Here is a 19,109-nt window from a genome sequence, read left to right as displayed (position 1 = left end):
TGTAACATTTGCGTCATGGCTACTGTCAAGATAATTGAACCCCCCCCCCCCCCCCCCCCCCATAAAAAAAAAAAAAAACGCAATAATGACGAAATTTATGTCACATAATTGTTTTAGACTAGTTTCAGATGATGATAAAAAGTTGCATTTGTTTCATTGCGCAACGGGAAAAAAGGAGGCTTGCCGATATATTATCCCTGTTCAAATCCTCCCTCCATTCTCAACTTGTGACTGGTCGGTGCGTGTGTCCGTCAAGGAGGAGGGCTACCGCTAATTTCTATATGCATGCATGTCAATTTAGGACTCACATTGCTTTTCCCCGTGTGTGTCGCTGCTTGACTGTCTAACGTGGATCCTCCGCTCTCTCTCCTCCACCACACCGAGCCGAAAACTACTCGTCTGGGATGTACTACTTTACTACTACAACTACTACTACACACTTTCTCTGACAAGATCGAGGTTAGACTTTGGAAGTGCGTCTGTCTTGTCTACCTGCTCTCGGCACTGAAGAACCTTTGGATATTGCCTCCCATAACGTTGACTGCTCGTGATTTCGCATCAGCACACTTTGCTGTGGTGGTGCTGGTGGTGGTGGTGTGGAGCCTGTGCCTGCTGTAGATCAGGCAAAGGCAGTAGGCTACGCAGGTCCACACACAACTTTGATCAGGTTTTCGAAGAGAGAATATTTGGCTTTTTTCTTTTGGGTTGTTGTTGGTAAGTTTGGAGTCTGCCTAAAAAGTCAAACAGAACAGACACAGCGCGGAGTTTTATGTGGCTTATAATTTGACAGGAGGGGGCAAAAGAAGACTCATCCACGCATTTTAAAAATATGTTCAACAAATGTTCGGTCGCATCGTTACTGTTGAACGTCTTGTTTCTGGCGCGGTCGCTGGAGGCGCACGAATGCACGCCATGTGATCTCAGGACGTGTCCCGTCAAAGCAGCGGCAGCAGCAGCAGCAGCGCCGCATGTCTGCGACGGTGGCCGCAGCGAGGCCAGGGACCCGTGCGGATGCTGCGGGCTGCTGTGCGCGCGGCTGGAATGGGAGCCGTGCGGCGGCCAGGGCTGGGAGCTGGGCTACTGCGCCCTGGGACTGACGTGCGCCACCGTCAACAGGACCGGAGCCGCGGTCGTCCCCGAGGTCGGCGTGTGTAAAGGTGCGTGATCTTCTCCTAGTAGACCTGGAAGAACACAGTGTTTCATTCTCAAAGTGGATTCCACAGGCACCCTGCAGTTCCTTTTAAAATAAATTGACCCGTACTTACTCTTGAACTCTGACGGCGTACTGTCAGAAATTTAAGGGGACACCTTGAAATGTAAACGTTTGAGGACAGTGATTGTCCTATTAAATATGCAGTGATACTGTGATACCAGTGAATCGGATGCATGGGATATGCGCTACTAGTCTGCATTGGACATAAAATAGCCTAATTGCTATGACACAGTTGTTGACAGTTAAACACATATTAATTAAATCACACGATGCAATTATTTATGTCCTGGTGTCTTGAGGGCATCATCCCTGGCTTAAAGTGTCCTCATGATTCAGTTGCGTATAGTAGCCATAGCCATGCAGTGTTGTCACTGCTGTGCTGCCCACTTGTGCACAGAGCAGCTGCCCATGCATGCAGCAGCTCTCTAGTCTAAAGGGAGAGAGAGAGAGGACTCATGTTCAACTGCCCACTAGACTTCATCATCAGAACATCAGGGTTGAAGTAACTATAGTAACTGAAGTTTTTTAATAATTGTGGTGCAGCGTAAACAATATTTTCCTCTGAGATGCAGTTAGAAGTAAGTGGAAATACTGAGTACCTACAAATTGTACCGTATAGTACAGTACTTAAGTAAATGTACTTTCCACCACTACTCATGTTCAACTGCTCACTAGGCTCACTCTTGTACAGCTATAACAAGCATAGCAATAATTTTGGCAACACAGCCGTTGGCAACTTGGCACCACGGTCTGCACGTCAGCTCTCGTAAAGTTTTAATTCGCTTTTCTATAATTCGACTAGACATCTAAAAAAAAGGAAAAAAAAGACACTGAATCGACCAAATGATCATTTTCATTTGTGTGATTTTTGAAAGTCTTGGGACTGTGCTGCACATTGTGTCCTCCACCGACACTGAATGGTTCAATTGTGCCCCCCCTCCCACACACACACACATTATGCAGTCTTAATTTGATTCTGAAATAAATAAGCCATCCCTTGGCATGGAGCAATTGATTACACAATCAATGGGCTATAGTTCTGTGTGGGTCCCCTCCCCAGGGCTTGGCTGAAACATTGCAAAAGTCTCTCCAGTGCTAGTCCCTATCCCACTCTAAACAGAAGTAGGTTTCTTCAAGATTTTCCAACGTAGTCCATATGAGGGGAGGGGGGAGGGGGGGGGGTGTGTGTGTTTGAGCTTAAAAAAAATGTGTGCCTCTGTGTTAAAGTGACGTACGAGATTTCTATTGTTTAAGTCTCTGAATGAGTTGAAGGAGCAAGTGACCTCCCCCTTTGAGATGAGTAGTTTGTTTATAAGGACCCCCCCCCCCTCCACCTGTACTGTCTCCAGACAGCTCCAGAGTGATTTAAAGGGACTGACAGGACCAGAGGAGAGAGAAAGCAGCCCTACAGGGCGTCCAGTCCCCCTTGACCCTGCCCTCCGTCTGTCCCTGGCTTCTATGGGGCGGTCCGGGTTAGGGGGCTCGCAGCTTTTTGGGGCATGAGTTTCTGGCCCCCGGGCATCCCAGGAGATGCTACTGCTGATTGGGCCTCATTTACAAATTATATACAGGTTTTGTTGCATGAGGTCTGGAAGACAGAACACACCACCATCTCCTCCATGCTGCGGGAGCCTTTCTGCATGTTAACATCTTTGGAATAGGGCAGGAGAGCTAATGGTTCTTCCGATTGTGTCATGCCCATGGTCTCATGGCTCCGAGATGTTGGAGCATGCTGCTACCCCCCCAGCCACCCACACAGACATACACAGATACACCGACACACGCACACTCTCCTCCCAAGGGTCTCGGTGGGGGTAAGTCAACACCTCCCAGTGTGTTTGCAGGGGCCACAATCGTCAGGCCGCTGGCTAACTTGGAGGCTGATCATCCACGATTCCCCTCCTCGAACCGGGGGCCAACGTCTTAAAGTGATTAGGCTCGCAATCAGGGAGTAGGGGCTAAAATAAATGCTTCCGCTCTCTGATCCCTGCTTTTCTGCTCAAAGCCTTTACTTTCTCTTTTTCTGGGTGGTCACTGGTCATTGGTCAATATATGGCATAGAGTAGGTGTCAGGTTTGGAGACATAACAAGCATTGTGAACCAGGAGGCGCTTGGTACTTTCAGTGAAAGGGAGAACATTGTGATGTGATGACATGTATTTGTGGAGAAGTCGTGGATTTGGAATAGCAAAAGAAAACTATAGGAAACAGGAATTCCCTAACATGGTTGAAGTGAAAGTGAAAGTGTCATGCGGCAGGCGGACGCTGCTGCCTCTCTCAAGTGTCTTGTTGTCACCGTCGGTTCCTGCTATCAAGGGAGAGTTATTTATTAATCTCCTTGTGCGACTATAAACATCAGCTAGTGCTGCGTTGCATCCTGGGCCTCCCTCACCATAATCACACCCAGCCAGCTATCTTTCCACTCCGCCGAGCTATAGTAGCAAGACGCTTCATTTTGACGTTCTTCGCTGCGTTCTCGGTCCCGTCCTCCGACACCCTCCCACACACTCGCCCCGCTCTAGGGCCACTTAACATACCACCTGACTGACTGTCTGTCCTAAAGGGACCGGACGCGCTGTCCACTTTACGCCTCCGTCCTCCTTCCTACAGCATTATCTAATGTTTCAAAGACTTCCTTTTTAGCTCGCTATCAGCCAGGGGGGCCTTCGGAGGTCAGCTTTCTCATCCTGGCACTGGATGCCAAGACAAGCAGTCTCCGTGGCTGAGTGAGGGGGTCCCCCGAGACATGCCCGCAGAGCCCAGAACGAGAGCCTCGCCAGGCCAGAAACAACTGGAGCCAGTCCAGACCATATCTGACCTGGCCAGACCACACCACACCGAACCTGGCCTAGATCAGATCAGGGTCGAGCCATACTAGACCCAGCTGACACAAAAGGATAATGGTGGTTTCTTTCTCTCTAAGTTCAAAGTAATCATTAGCTAATAATAACAGACTACCCCCACCCCCCAACCATAATCATTCATTTATTATGTCTGCACCCCCCTCCTTCTCCTGCATGCCAGATTTAGCACCCCACACAGACAACCACCACCTTCTCAATGAAAATACTCTCCCAGGCAGGCACAGGAAGGCCTCGGTGTGGAAAAAATGTTGAGGTGAGGATCATTTTAAGGTGAAAGGGAAATCATGGAGAACGTTTTGCCTAGGTGGAGTGGGAGGATGGGGGTGGGGTTGAAAAGGCTCTTGTGTTCTGACTGTCTAGTGCTAGTGTGTCTGGGGAGCCTAAGACAGACACAGACTCTAGACAACATTTCAATGGCAAAGATATTATTGTCACCCACTCTTCCTTCGCTTTCCTATTCACTTCCCTGAGCTGGGCTGTCTTATGCCATAGGGACCATCACCCTCTCACCCACTGTGTCTGCTGGGGTGGCAGCCAGGTTGGCCTCAATGTAAGAAGGCCGCTAGTGACTAAACGGTTGCTGGTTCAATCCCTGGCACAGACAGGAGGTTGTATTCTACAGTAGCTGTAAACTGGTGAATGAAAGGTTGCTGGTACTATTATCTACATTGCCCACCAACTTTGCCAAGCTGCCCTTGAGCCCTTGAAATCTAGTTACCTGGCTTCCCTATTTTGGGTCTATGTTATTATAGGCGAACACTGGAAAACAATAAAAACAAATCTAAAATGAAAGAAATTGTGAACATCTGCAGTTTTTGTGACGTGATGTGACACAGTCTTATGAAATAGGCAGGGCATAAGTCAAGTTGCACACAACCTTGAACCGAGCATTGCAAGAATAAAATAACTGTTTGCTGTTCTGCATAAGATGGCAGCTTTCGCAGTCACTCTGGTTTAAGCTAGTACCTCCTGAACAGAAAACAAACATCAAGTTTCTTCCAAAACATGATATCTGTTTTGGATTATTAGGAATCAAAGCATGTGACTTTTATTACTATTTACAGTACTTAAAAGGAAAGCTGTGGCATTCCTTTCCTACGCCATCATTTTGACTCGTTCCATTGTTGTTTCTCCAAGCTAGCTCACGGTTGTTGAAAGGGATTCTGATTCTGCGGAACCGTCGTCGCTCACTTAGTCAGACACTACTTGAATTGATTTATTTTAGTAGCAGGATAATGCTATGAGTCTTTCTGTGCAATGTTGTTTGTCTATCATTGAATTATTCAATTCTATTCTATTATAGTGCCAAATCACAACAAGGATGTCTCGATACACATTACGTATAGAGCAGAGACCCAATGTCCCCCAGTGGGCAAGCATGTGGCGACACTGACAGTGGCAACGAAAAACTCCCGGAAAGCATCAACCAATGTGCTATACGGTATAGCACATTGGTTCTTCTTTGGCTATTAAAAGAAAGCAGCTATACAAGCTTATAGTGTGTCAGCTTGTAGATCTGCTATTTTTTTTAAAGAAAATGTGTGTCAATCTTTTAATATTGTTTTAACTCAAATATTTGCTTCTGGGAGCTCCCTGGAACTAAATATTTTGAGATGGCGGTCGGCGGCCAAATACATATCATTTTGGGGGTCCTTGACATGAAAATGTTGAGAACCACTGATGGCAACATACGTTTTATTTTTAGAAAAGATTTAAAGACATTTTTAGAATCGGCCTCAGGTCTTAATGGGTTAAAGGGCAAAATCAGAACCTTGATCAGAACCAGGGTCTAGGGGGCATACACACAGTAACTGGCGGCCCGGGGGCCACATGCGGCCCCCACCATCACTTAATGCGGCCCGCAAGTTAATATCAGAATACTGATATATTATTGATGTCAGCTAATTACTTTTTATGTCCAATGTATTTGTATTTAGTTCATAAAGTTAACATAACTACAGGCATTTGAAATAAAATAAAAGGTTCCTTTTTAGGATTTAATGAAAAGATGGCAAATAATTATTCAGGATTTCAACTCAAATATAGCAAAAAATAGCTGATCTACAAGCTCAAAACACGTTTCAGTGTGACGCGTTTTGAGCTTGTAGATCGGCAATTTTTTGCTACGACAGTAATATGCAATGTGGCCCACTGGAGTTGAGTGTGGAAATATAGTGGCCCTCTCCATCGTCAAAGTTGCCCACCCCTGGTCTAGGGTCTCAAGGGCAAGCAACAGCAGTTCCAAACCTGCGTGGACAGAAAGAGGTCCAACAGCTATAAGTGCTTGGTTGGGTGGGGGTGTATGGGGGGGTTATTTGGTGTTACTGTGTCTTGGCCTGCTGCCAGCAGACGGGCAATGAACCTGACCACCGTGCCAGGGTCCTAAATCAGAGTCAGTGGGGAATGGTGTCTGAACTCTTTGTATATACATATAGTATGTGTTTATGTGTGTGCTCGTTTGTGCATGTACACAAAGTGAAAGAGACCGTGGCCGCTGATACTGGGGGACGGGGAGGTTTTCTTTTTTAATCCTCCGCTCCCCGGGATGTGCTGGTTATTTAACTCATTTGGTATGGGCGGGTGGAGGGGGAGGGTGAGGGGGGTTCCCCCTTACCCACTCTCTCCCACCATAAGCTCTCATGTTTAAAAGCTCAACAGGCCAGAACGAGGGTTGTAATGCATTGGTGTAAGTGAGGTATGGCGCAATTGACCTTGAGCAGAGGAGAGGAGCTCTGCACTGGAGCAGATGGACACCCTGGGAGGGCCCCCACACTGTGGGACAAAAGCAAACAAATGGACTCAACTGGCCGAGGCAGCGCTGCACGACACGGAGGCAGGCCAGCAGCTCTGCTCTAGGTCATTTCAGTAATGATGATCCCTCCGTGTGGGATGTGTTGCAACAGAAGCCAAGCGTTATGTGGTCTCCCTTTAGCACACAGCGCTCCCTAAAGCAGTGGTTGTTGTTCTCAAACTGTTCTCATGTCAAGGGCGCCCCGAATTGATACGTAATTTGGCCACAGATGCCCATCCGAAAAGATGTTGTGTCCATAATATTGTCATTCCTCGTTCCCTCCAACAGCGCTCCCTGACTTTCCGGAAGCGGGCTTGGAGGACGAACGCTGTCCCTTGATGACAGGTTGCGACAGAGCCGGGGGTCAGTGTGTGTGTGACGCGCGGCATTCCTGCCTGGGCTCCTTCACCTATCCAGACCAAGAGACCTGCCTGAAGGCCAGTAAACCAGGTGGGTGCTCCCCCAAGTACACACACACACACACACACACACACACACACACACACACACACGCACGCACAAATGCGCGCAACAATGTACCGATCAAACAATATGTAAACCGCCGTTGCGACTGAGAGACCGATGGACATTATCATCAATTCAATAGTGACCACTTTCGGACCCATCCCCTCCTCCCCGTGATGCAATATATACAGATACAATACCGTTATTGTGTGAAACGATATGTTTTGAAATTGTGCAATCTCTTAAAAACTCCAGAGATGGCAATTTATCATTTTAAACGAAGTCTGTCAAATTACTGACATCAACAGAAATTACACGTCAGCCCCCACCGATAGACGTCATATCGATGTCCTGGCCAACGTTGTTTAGATGGCCAACGGACGTTGGGAGTGTTTGAAGGGTACTACTACGCACACACACACACACACACACACACACACACACACACACAACACCAGGCACAGACTTCCAGTTAGACAGAAGGGGAAGAATGCCATCCATTGAGAGTAGTTAATCCACAGCAGATGTGGCTCTTTAGGTGACTAATGCGAAGTACAAATCATAGTGATGATGACACATGTTCAGGGTTTGTCTAGTGCCGCCACACTCACTCTTCTGTGGTGCCATTGTCTGTGACTCACCGATCACTGTGGCGTGTGTGTGTGTGTGCGTGTGTGCGCGTGTGTGTGTGTGTGTGTGCGTGCGTGTGTGCGTGCCTGCATCTGACTTCCAGAGGGTCGGAGACACGAGCACCGGGAGAGGCACAGGGAGAAGTTTGTGGGGCCGTCCAACCCGGCGTGCATGTTCTCTGGATGTAACCTAACAGCGTCGGGCTGCGTGTGCGAGTCCCAGAGCTGTCACCATCACTTCTCCTACATCAACCGCAGCCAGTGCCAGGAGGCCGCAGGTATAACCTTCAAATGACCCCCTCTTCGCAACTATACAATTGACTGTGGCAACCGCCAAATGCTTGGCAAAGCCATTTAGCTACGTTTTGAGATACGGGAGATTGATATCAGCATCTGAAATAGATTCACCCTCGCTGTATGGCATTTACATAACAGCATTTTATCTTTCCATTTGGGTTCCATGTGGAATATAAACATTGACATAAAGTATACTACTTCTAACTGCTGTGGCTCATAGGCTTTTGCGCCCGATACAAATCACCTTGAGTAGAACACAGCATGATATTAATCTGATTTACCCAGACAGTGCATACTTGAGCTTATGCACCGTCGTGCCTGAATATTTACACGCCGATGAGTCATTTGCAGCTGGAGTCATGCTGAGAGTCGGCACTACCTGTGAAAAGTCACAGGGCCATAGGGGCCTGGCACGTACTGTAGTGTGGTCCACTGCACTTCCTATGCCAAGTTGCCAGCATCCAGAGCAGGGTTGGAGTGAATGGGAGAGAGAAAGAGAGAGACAGTGAGGCGAAGCTGATGGAAAGAATGAGTGGGAAAAAGAGGGAAAGCGTAAGATTGATGATTCCGGAAGTGAGAACGGTGTACAGAGAGAGAGAGAGAGAGAGAGAGAGAGAGAGAGAGAGAGAGGGAGACTGAAAGTGAGAAAGTGTGAAGAGACGGATAGAGCAGCAGAAGGGAGAGCGTGTCCATTAAAAGAGACAGATTTGCTTGTACTGTGGATGGAGACATGAAGAGCTGGGGGTCCTAAAAACACAAAGTGCTGCGTGTCTAATTCGTAACTGTATAGCCTGTCAGACAGACGAATGCTAACTGTATAGCCTGTCAGACAGACGAATGGTCGCCCTCTGCCAAGAGGTTAGCAGTGAGCAAAACCCACGAGTGACACCAGAGAAGATAAGACAACTTGCGAGGCGGTCTGGCACCGCAGCGTTTCGGCTCGAGGCGTCCTTTTAAATGCGGGGGCTTCAGAGAAAGTGGAATACAAGAATGTGTGTTTACCCCATCTCCCTTAGCCGTCTCATTGATTGACACTTCTAAAGGGAAGAATGTTGGTGGTGTTGTTGTTGTTGTGGGGGAATTTGTTCCACTCTGTTGAGTGCGAGGTGTTTGAGAGATGGACATGTCCTGAAGTGGAGGTTGCTCCCAGACTGACATTTACAGAATAAGATCATATTTGAGGATAGTGCCATTAAGTAAACTCTCTGTAAACGTTGTGTCCATGTGTCTCTGTGTGTGTACAGAGTGCGCATACTTGTGTTACTAAACCTGTGTGGGGGCCAAATGTCCCCACAAGTATAGTAGAATTTGAGAAATACACATTCTATAGGAGGCCAATTTTCCTGGTCCTCCTCACAAGATAAAATGGTTGGTTAAAAGAGATTTGGGGAATTAGGCTTAAAATGAGGATAGATTCGTAGGATTAGGCATTTAGAGGTTAGGTTTAGGTTGCGGTTATGGTTAAGAGTTAGATTTAGGCCAGATTTGTTCTTAGTTTCGGTATCGCACAACAAGAATTGGCAATCGACAAGCTCGCAATGCAGTGCAGCGAGACGTGAGCTTGCTTTTGAGTCCGTTTGTGTAAAAATTGCTGTCAACCTCAAAAGTATAGTAGTGTGTGTATTAAGTGTGAGTGTGTGCGCGTGTGTGTGCGCACGTTTGGTAAGTTTCATCTGCTTTATTACTCAACAAGCCTCCCCATGCCAGAAAAACTAATCTGGACTCACTCACGGCACGTTGCTGAAGTTCTGGAGGAAATTTGTTCAGCTCGACACGAGCCCATTCCAGGCCATGTGACCCAAAAAAAAAAGGTTCTCCCTCTACGTGATTTGGCGACATTTCAGTCGAAGTGCGGTGCTTTGGATAGACAGTGCAGTAGCTGACTGTGGCTGGCAAAATGCCATGGAAAAGAAATGTCTGAGATTATGAGCTCTGCAAAGCACAACAACATAGAGTTACAGAGCATTTACAGTTAGTTCTTGGCTCCGAGTCGGGATGTTTGCACTCAGCTGTTTGCTCTGGGAAAATCCCCCTAGGAAGCATGTTCCTGGTACATTATAGTGTTTGGCTGAAGACCGTCAGTCATGATACATATACTGTGAATCTGGTATGTTCCGTAACTCCTACCGTTCCCAAGCCGGAGTCCAGAGGAGGATGACATATAAACGCACAGTGCTGAAAACCGTAAACAACATTTTTCTGCAGCTTATGCGTTCTCACACCCCCGCCCTCTCTGATGGCCTCTCATTAAGGAAGAGGCCACTAACGCACAGTGTGGGTACACGCACACGCGCACAACACACTCATGCACACGTGCATGCTTAGGCCCAAAGTACTGCACCTCAATGCAACTCAATGCAACTGCCATTGGGGATAATGGTTTCATGAAACTACTCACAACCGTTTCGTTGCGAGATGCACACGCGGATTAGACACACCAAGGGACCGACATGCGGAAACAACGGTCCGACATGTGGTCGAACATGCACTGCTCCCGTGATTGCGGTTAGGGTTAGGTTATAGGGTTTGAGGTAGGTTGTCAGTCTAATCGGACAGTCGGACCAAAGTATGTCTAAACTAAAGCCTGTACCCTTTGGTTGCAAGGAGTTGCATGGCGAATCATTGGTGCAGTTTGGGGTTAACAAAGTTTTAATTAAATTGTTGAATTGGGATATTATCAAACATAAATATCAAACATATCCGAGTCTGCTTTTCCCAAAAGGAAGTGCACGGGTTGTGCACGTATTGAATTCAGTCTGACCTGAAGCAGGGATAACGCATATGGCGGGGGTGGTGGGGGGGGGTATCAAAAGCCAAAGCACAGATCCCTGCTTGAACCCTGATGTGTATACATGTGCATTTGTGTGCCACCACTCATGTGCCAACACATGAGCCCATGTGTCTTGTCTGCATCTGCTTGCGCATGTGCCTGCGTGCGTGCGTGAACGCGCGTGATAATTATCTTGTTTATCTAGAAGTCTGGGCAGAAATCTCCCATTGTCTATTATCAGTCGGTCCTTCCTCTATGACCAGACTGCGGGGACTGTGTGGTTAGGATCTTATTAGCTTAGTGGCGGGGTCATTTTGGACGCTGCAGTGGCGGTGAGCAAAACGAGCATCCGCCCATCCCTGTCCCATGGAAACAAGTGGTTATTAAACCACTTGCTGCGTCAGAAGAATGCTCCTTCGGCGTGTGATGGATGGCCTAGAGCGTGTGCGTACGTGCATACATGCGGTGTGCCTACGTATACTGCAACCCCTGACTCCCCCTCAGCGTGAGAGAGACACTGATCATGCTGCCTCTTCACACGCGGCAAGAAATTAAGGCAGAGCTTGTAGCACCACTCCGACAACCCTCCTCTAGCCATTGATTTGAACATAGCATCCCCTGTATGCACTCCGGGCTTGTAAACACACACATGGTAGTGGTTTGTTTGGCTTGGGACTCTCTCTGTCAAAACACCACACTCTCTCTCTCTGACTCACGCACTGGTACACTCAGCTCCCTCCCCCCCCCCCCCCTCTCTGTTTTGGCTTGGTTCTGTTGATTTGATTTTGTTGTCAGCTTGAGCCTCATCAGCGGTGTCATTTGGGTCTGAATGTCCCCTCACTATTTGTCTTTTTTTCTTTTCCTTCCGACCGGCGCTGGTGCATGCTATGGTCTAGCACCGTTTCAATCTTGCTGCGCAATAGTCGTCGTGTATTGGCATGCATACGTGTAGTAACTGCAGTTTCTCTTAGTCTCAACTCGATCAAGGGGTCAAACGGGCTAATACACAACAATGTGAGTCATGACGTACGCCCCCCCCCCCCCCCCCCACACACACACACACATAATCTCCCCGCACTTTTTACCCCCCGACGGCGCCACTGGTGTTTGATCACCTGCAAATGACCTTCCGTATGCTTCCGAGGCTGTGATCACCAGGCTTTAAACGCCATGTCAGAAGGAGCTATGATATGACAGTAATATGGTCATCTTGTATTACATAGGATGGTGTTTCATAAGGCATAAGATACGTATTGGAGTATTGCCAGACATTTTGAAAAGGCAGCTTCTTGGGCTGAGTTGGGGAAGCATTTGGTAGCTTCTCACTGTTGTGATTTACATATTTCCTCTGCTTTTGGGGGAGTTGCCCATGAAGTTGATTCATGTCTCTCGTGCCATGCCTCAAAATAGTCTCAGTCTCCCATTTTGACCTGAGATCAGATTCTAAAAATGTCTTCTACATCCTGACAGTCAGCCGTGAACAGAATGTCTCAAGCTCCTTTTCAGGCCATTACTGTGCTTTTTTATGGCGAGTCATTTATAAGAGGGTGTGTGTTTGCTTGTCCAGGGATAATCTTGCAAACCGCTGGACCGATGGCAAGTTTCTTGTGTCCGCTGCCAGTAGGCCAATTAGGAAGCACCTTCGTGCATTTTATTTCACATAGTATATATATTCTTTTAAATATATTAATTCTATTTTATTATAATGGAAGAACGGGAGGCATACTTTGGTTAGACATAGCATTGGTTAGACATGGGTTACGGTTAGGTTTAGGTGTGCTGCCTCGTGGGAGGTTAGGGTTAGGGTGAGGGTTTGAGATAGATTGTAAATGTAGGACTAATGACTGGTCTAACCAATGACTAGTCTAAACCAAAAACTGTCTAAACTAAGTACTGCACCCGGAAGAACATGGGGCGGATCGGATTGTTCTGAACCCTTGGCGTCATAAGTTATAGAATGCGCCATCACCTGTGACTGATTTCACCTGAAATCCAAAATGGAGCCACAGCATTATTATGCCCCCGTCAGGTTAACTGTCCAAAGCGTTGCAGGTTTAAAGCTCAGCCAAGCTCCTCAAGAGGTTAATACTGAAGTACTAGAAGTACTTAAGTGGAGAACGTTTAAAGAAGCCCATTACAAGGATGAGGAAGTTCACGAGGGTTTGGTCAGACACGGGAACCGTGCCCGCCATGATGCAGAACAGTGGGCCTGCCACAGAGCAGTTGGCCCACCTGTGCCACCTCCGGCCTTGCCTGGCTGCATCTGTCACCCCCCCAAACTGCCCCACCCTCCCCCACAACCCCCCGGCCCCTGTGAATAGACTGTTGGTTCTGCTTGGCTGCAGCTTCTTTGTGGCAGGGCTATTTACTGGGGGGAGCCAGACCACCACTGGCTGGCATGGGGTGCGAGATGTCTCAGTGCTGGGTGTTTGCACGTCGCCTGCGGAAGCTGTGGCCCCGTTGCGCCCTGGCGAATCTGCCCTTTTCCCAGTGTGTGTGTGTGTGTGTGTGTGTTTGGTGAGGCGGCAGCGATTTCAAAGAGGAAACAAAACAGAGCTTGTGTGGCAGTTTGGACAAAGAGATTCCCCGTGAGGCATGTTGGGATCCCTGTCAGCTCACTAACAGCTCTCGGTCAGCCACTAACCACCAGGCCGGCAAGCCAGCCAGCCAGCCAGCCTGCCAGCCAGTCAGCCTGCCAGCCAGCCAGCCAGCCAGCCTGCCAGCCAGCCAGCCTGCCAGCCAGTCCGCCAGCTGGCTAGCCAGGCAGGCAGGCAGCCGACCGGCCAGCCAGCCGACCGGCATGCAAGGAGAGGCCAAGACATACATGTCCACTCCATAACGAAGCCTCAGGCCCTGCAAGGTGAGTTCATCCTGCATAGCTCCATTCGATAAACCTGTGCCTTAGACTCTAGCAGACCAAGTTGAAAGCAGCCTCAAACGCACTCCCAGCCTCTGAACGCGGCCCCTGACCAACGCTGATCATCGCAGCCCAGCCTCTAAACGCGGCCCCTGACCAATCCTGATCACTCCCATCCTCTAAACGCGGCCCCTGACCAACCCTGATCACTCCCAGCCTCTAAACACGGCCCCTGACCAACCCTGATCACCGCAGCCGTAACCACTATTACTTGGTCGCCAGGCCCACTGTTCCTATCATCATCTTTTTCTTGTCCCCTTTTCTTATGCCTGAAAGGAAACCTTTGCCGTGTGCCAGCATGCTTACATAACTCCATCGCCTATCCCATAATCTCTTAAGCAGCTGCCTGCAGCCCAGGTCTCCTGGAGACTTGTTTTTCGTACCTTAACCAGCAGGAAGGTTTGAGTGATGGTTCTCAAGTATGACATGATCTGAGTTCATCTGAAGAGCAGCTATTTTCGCAGTGCGTCTCTCTCTCTCTCTCTCTCTCAATTTCAAAAGGCGTTATTGGCATGATAAATATGTTCTACATTGCCAAAGCGTACATACAACAAAACAAAAGTCAACATTGTGCACACAGAGACAACTCACTGCGCACACAGAGACAACAACAAACAACTTAATGACCCTGTTCAGACAGATACCTATCTCTTCTGTCCACTGGCTGTCCCTCAGTTGATGGCAACTCCACACGTATTTTGCTATTTGTTATTAATGGTGGATTGACGTGTTGACTACACTACACTACACTAATAAGGACACATAATAATAACTAATAACCCATCCGTTACTACATGTGGAGTCAACTCCCGCAATTTCCTTCTTCCCATAGTGCGCGGCAGAAATTCTAGTGTATATATATATATATATATATATATATGGGAGCAGACCAGTTTTCCCATGTGTTCTGTGCCAGATCTACAGACCCTACAGACAATGGGAGCGGTGTCAGAATACTGTTGTTGGAGAGGCCTTTCAGCCTCATCTGCAAGATCAGCCCTCACTTTCCACTGGCCCAATCTCATTGGACATCTGACAGTAGAGGAAATGGGTGTGTTTCCAGGGACAGCACACATGTGATGCTGTGCCTGCATGCACTCGTGTACATACATGCACGCGCGCAATAAATGCACACATACAGTACTGTACTGTACTGCAGACACATGGACGTATGTTCACGTGAATGCATACATACAGGCACGCGTGCTCAAGTAACTCGCTCACCCCGCATTCTCACAGCTGCTGCAGCGGCGGCAGCAGCGAGCGCTGCCTGGGACACAGAGATCACGTTTTCTCGTCTGCAAATATTTAGCCACGGTGCGAGAGAGAGCAAGGCGTTTGCAGGGGGTGGGGACGGGGGGTGGACGGACGGACGCTGGCTGGCTGCTGCCTGGCTGCCTGGCCATTCTAACCACAGTGTGAAGTTCCTACTGAGTGTACTTCTCCCCTGTGACCCCCCCCGTCTGCGCCTTCTGGCCTCGGCGCTCTCCGAGAGCAGCTCTATAGCCTTGCTCTCTCTCTCTCCCTCCATCTCGCACAGCACACTCTACAGTATATACAGTCACACTCGCATGCATGCGCGGGCCGGGTACACATAGGGGAATAATGCGGACGTTCTCAGCTGTAACTGCTGGTGGGCAGAGGGCCAGGCCCCCACAGCTTTACGTGAGAGAGAGACGGGCCCTGATGTGTCCCCTTTGCGGAGCAACTTTATACAACCTGAGGACGGACCAGAAAACCCGCAGAGGGCAGCTGGACTGAGACAGCTTTGTTCTCCGCTGACTGGTTTCCAAAGTCATTCGGTGAACAGAACTCACATTGTACGTTTTTTTTTTCCATGAGTAAACTCATGGCTGTCAACACAGCCTCCTCTGCCTGGCCGAGCCGCTCTGGTTGGGCAGAAAGACTGCCTTCCTTGTGCCCCGCTGCCTCGGAGGGAAGAAAAGACACATTTACAAAGACGGTGTTTTTCTTTCCCTCAATGAGCTGCCGAGTTGCCAGAAATATGCATTGTTTACACAAGAGCCCATTCTGTGGTAATGAAGCAATTTCCGCATCCCACCTATTACAGTAGGGCCGCCTTCAGGTGTGTGTGTGTGTGTGTGTGTGTGTGGGCTAGGGTTGGGAAGATTTTAACGATTCTGGTTCCTCGACGATTCCCTCTTAATTTAACACAGAGTTATGGTGGTCCTTGAAATAAAACGTTGTGGAACGGTTGCAAAATGCCGATGCCGGTTCCTCAATGTTGGATCCGGTCCCTCCAGTTCCGGATCCCTACTGTAGTCTATGTGTATGTGTGTAGTAGTTGTAAGTTGTACAATGTGTAGTACAATATGTATGTGTGTAGTAGATGTAAGTTGTACAATGAGTATGTGTGTACTGTGTACTAGTGTAAGTTGTACAATGTGTAGTACAATGTGTATGTGTGTAGTAGATGTTAAGTAGTACAATGTGTATGTGTGTAGTAGATGTACAATGTGTATGTGTGTAGTAGATGTTAAGTAGTACAATGTGTATGTGTGTAGTAGATGTAAGTTGTACAATGTGTACGTGTGTAGTAGATGTTAAGTAGTACAATGTGTATGTGTGTAGTAGATGTTAAGTAGTACAATGTGTATGTGTGTAGTAGATGTTAAGTAGTACAATGTGTATGTGTGTAGTAGATGTGTAAGTTGTACAATGAGGTCAGGGGTTGCTAGGTGTTAGGTTTCACGCCATCTCGGCAAGAGAACGCGTCGGACTAATCTGGTGAGTGAGAATTTATCAAGCATGTCAAATCAGGTCTTTGTGTGTGTTTGTGTGTTTGTGTGCGCTGGAGAATGGCCACCATTGTGATAGTGTGTGATTGCTCCTGTGGGCCCGCTGACTCACTAATTACAGACATTTATGGCTCGGAGATCGAAACACAAACGGCAACGGGATGGAATCCGTCCACGCGGGCTGACTTTTCCCCCCCGTCCCCTTTTGGTCCGACCGTTGTGTAGATGGGTGTCCGTGCTTGAAAAATTATATTAATTGGACCTCCAAGGACTGGAGTGAGTCCACGGACGGCTATACGGCTCCATTCATTTGAATGACAATGGCGTGTCTGCCAGCTGCTTTTCGCAGTTGCACTCCAACCCCGGCGCTATTATCATACGTGAATAATCAAGGAGACTAATCAGCCTTCTCCCGGGTACATACAAAAACACAAGTGTTATTCAGTGCCGAAACATTGTGCAAGATTGTCCCAGGCCATTTTCTACGGTTCGCAACAGCCTAAGGTTTTCATATGCAAAACCGGGTTTTCAACTGAGCAGCGGCGTCGGGTCCCTGTGGGTCCGACTTTATTGCAAGTAAAACATTCTCCAATCAGCCCCTTCCAACTGAAGTTTATCTTACTCCCGCATAGGATTTAGGCCAAAAAACCGTTAAAAGGCTTGCATGGTGCCTTAATTCAGGGTACCCCCCCCTTCCCCATTTTCTATGACACTATTCAGCAACAAAGTTTATCAATGAAAGCTTTGTGGCGGCTCTTAGTGTTCCAGGTCGCCTGAGCAAACAGTACAGTACAGATACCTCACACTCTCGCTCTATTTATCTAGGGCAGGAGAAATCCACCATTTCCTTCATCCACAATTGCATCTGCCAGACATTTTACCCCTTTTAAAAGCAGGAGTGCTGCTCAAAGGTCACGCCGCTCCAATCTCCCCCGTCTCTTCGGGGTCAGGTAGACATCAAAAGGACACTTGAGCGGAGTCATTGGGCTGGACCAACATGATAATAGCTCATAGAGAGTTGATGGGTTGCCTACGTTTTTTTTAACCCTAGTAACACAACTCGCATAACAGTGGGACTCCTTGAGGTTTCCAGGGGGTCCCCATAGTTAGGAATCAAATGGACCTTTACAGATCTCTGTACAAATGGAACCAAATGTGACATCAGGGATTTATTTATTGGGCAAGGTCTCAGTAAGATCACAAACCCATTGACGTCCATTATACAATCAAAAATCACACCCATGCGAATTGAGTGGTGCCTTTTACCCACATGACGGACGGTAACCACAGTAACCGTGCTGCTACCGACTAACAGACACCCATACACACTACCGACTAACAGACACCCATACACACAAAGTCATGGATTAGCACCGCTCAAAAATATTTTAAATATGTAAAACATGAAAGTGGGCATACAGTACAAAGTTTGGCACAACTGGGGGCCAGCGGTTTGCGAGATTAGACAGACAGACAGACAGACAGACAGACACCCCGTCATACCGTAGAGCTTGCAGAGTCACAGCATGGAATGGAAACTCAGGCCATTTCAGTGGCCATTATATGTACAGTGGATGAGACTAGTCTAGACTATCATCATTTCCACCTGTGGAATGGGAGAGGATAACATCATGATTAAAAAAGTCACCTGGAGTCAAAGCGTTTCCTAAAGATCATCGCAGACTACACCTTTGCCCAAGGACTAAACGCCAGTAAATCAGTCCCCCCTCCTCCCTCCCCCCCATATAGTGGTGAAATCCAGAGGGATCCTTTTACAGGTCTTCTAATGTCAGGGATGAGGCACATCCTCTGAGAGAGTCGTGTTGCGCAGGAGGAGAGCCGAGCGCCAGTCTGGGAAGACCATCAACAAAACTCAGCTTCTGGACGAGCCACCGAAACCCCAAGCGCTGTGTGTTACGCAACAACACGGCCCCGGACCATTTATTTTCCCTCTCCGCAAAAACCAAATGCACGCAAAGATTCCCAAGCATTCCCCTCAAGTAAATCATCATAAAGCTCATCGTGCGTTTTCATTTTTTTTGCTGCTCATAATGAGGCAATTAGTTATTTATGAGCTTTTGCGGCACTTCCTCTTGTAAGTGGCCCGGCGACGACCCAAACTAGCGCTGCAATTACCAGATTCTGCCGCGGCCTCATCCATCATCATGCATGCGACGGGTTAATTCTACCCCTTTTACTCCTAGCCTTCCTCTCATCTTTCAAAGCCGACCGACTGCGTGTTTGTGTATCAGCCCGTGCTTTCAGCAGGGGATCTGCAAAACGACTCAGACGCGAGACAATTATGGGACAGGACGCAAGTCTGCTCTCTCCACGATCCCGCTTCCCTCTGCCCAAGCGCTGTATACATTACAGTGACACACGGAACCAAAATAAACACGGCTCTC

At 48.1% G+C, this 19,109-nt stretch overlaps 1 protein-coding gene across 2 annotated transcripts in view; it reads left to right on the top strand.

Annotated features, from left to right (window-relative positions):
• Window positions 1-383: 383 nt before the first annotated feature.
• Window positions 384-19,109, top strand: part of LOC310878348 (cysteine-rich motor neuron 1 protein) — a 66,084-nt gene continuing 47,358 nt past the window's right edge. Inside the window, exons 1-3 of one of the 2 annotated variants that reach the window (XM_083792652.1) lie at window positions 384-1,157; window positions 7,156-7,317; window positions 8,066-8,239. In XM_083792652.1, the coding sequence (XP_083648778.1) occupies window positions 830-1,157; window positions 7,156-7,317; window positions 8,066-8,239 (664 nt within the window). In that variant the 5' untranslated portion in view covers window positions 384-829. The remainder of the gene's footprint in view (window positions 1,158-7,155; window positions 7,318-8,065; window positions 8,240-19,109) is intronic. The other variant, XM_083792651.1, reaches the window with a different exon arrangement.

Source organism: Protomyctophum parallelum, assembly GCF_964188405.1.
Source record: "Protomyctophum parallelum genome assembly, chromosome: 20".
NCBI classification, from domain to species: Eukaryota; Metazoa; Chordata; class Actinopteri; order Myctophiformes; family Myctophidae; genus Protomyctophum; species Protomyctophum parallelum.
The sequence above is the reverse complement of the archived record's forward strand: the minus strand, read 5'-3'. Positions and strand labels throughout refer to the sequence as shown.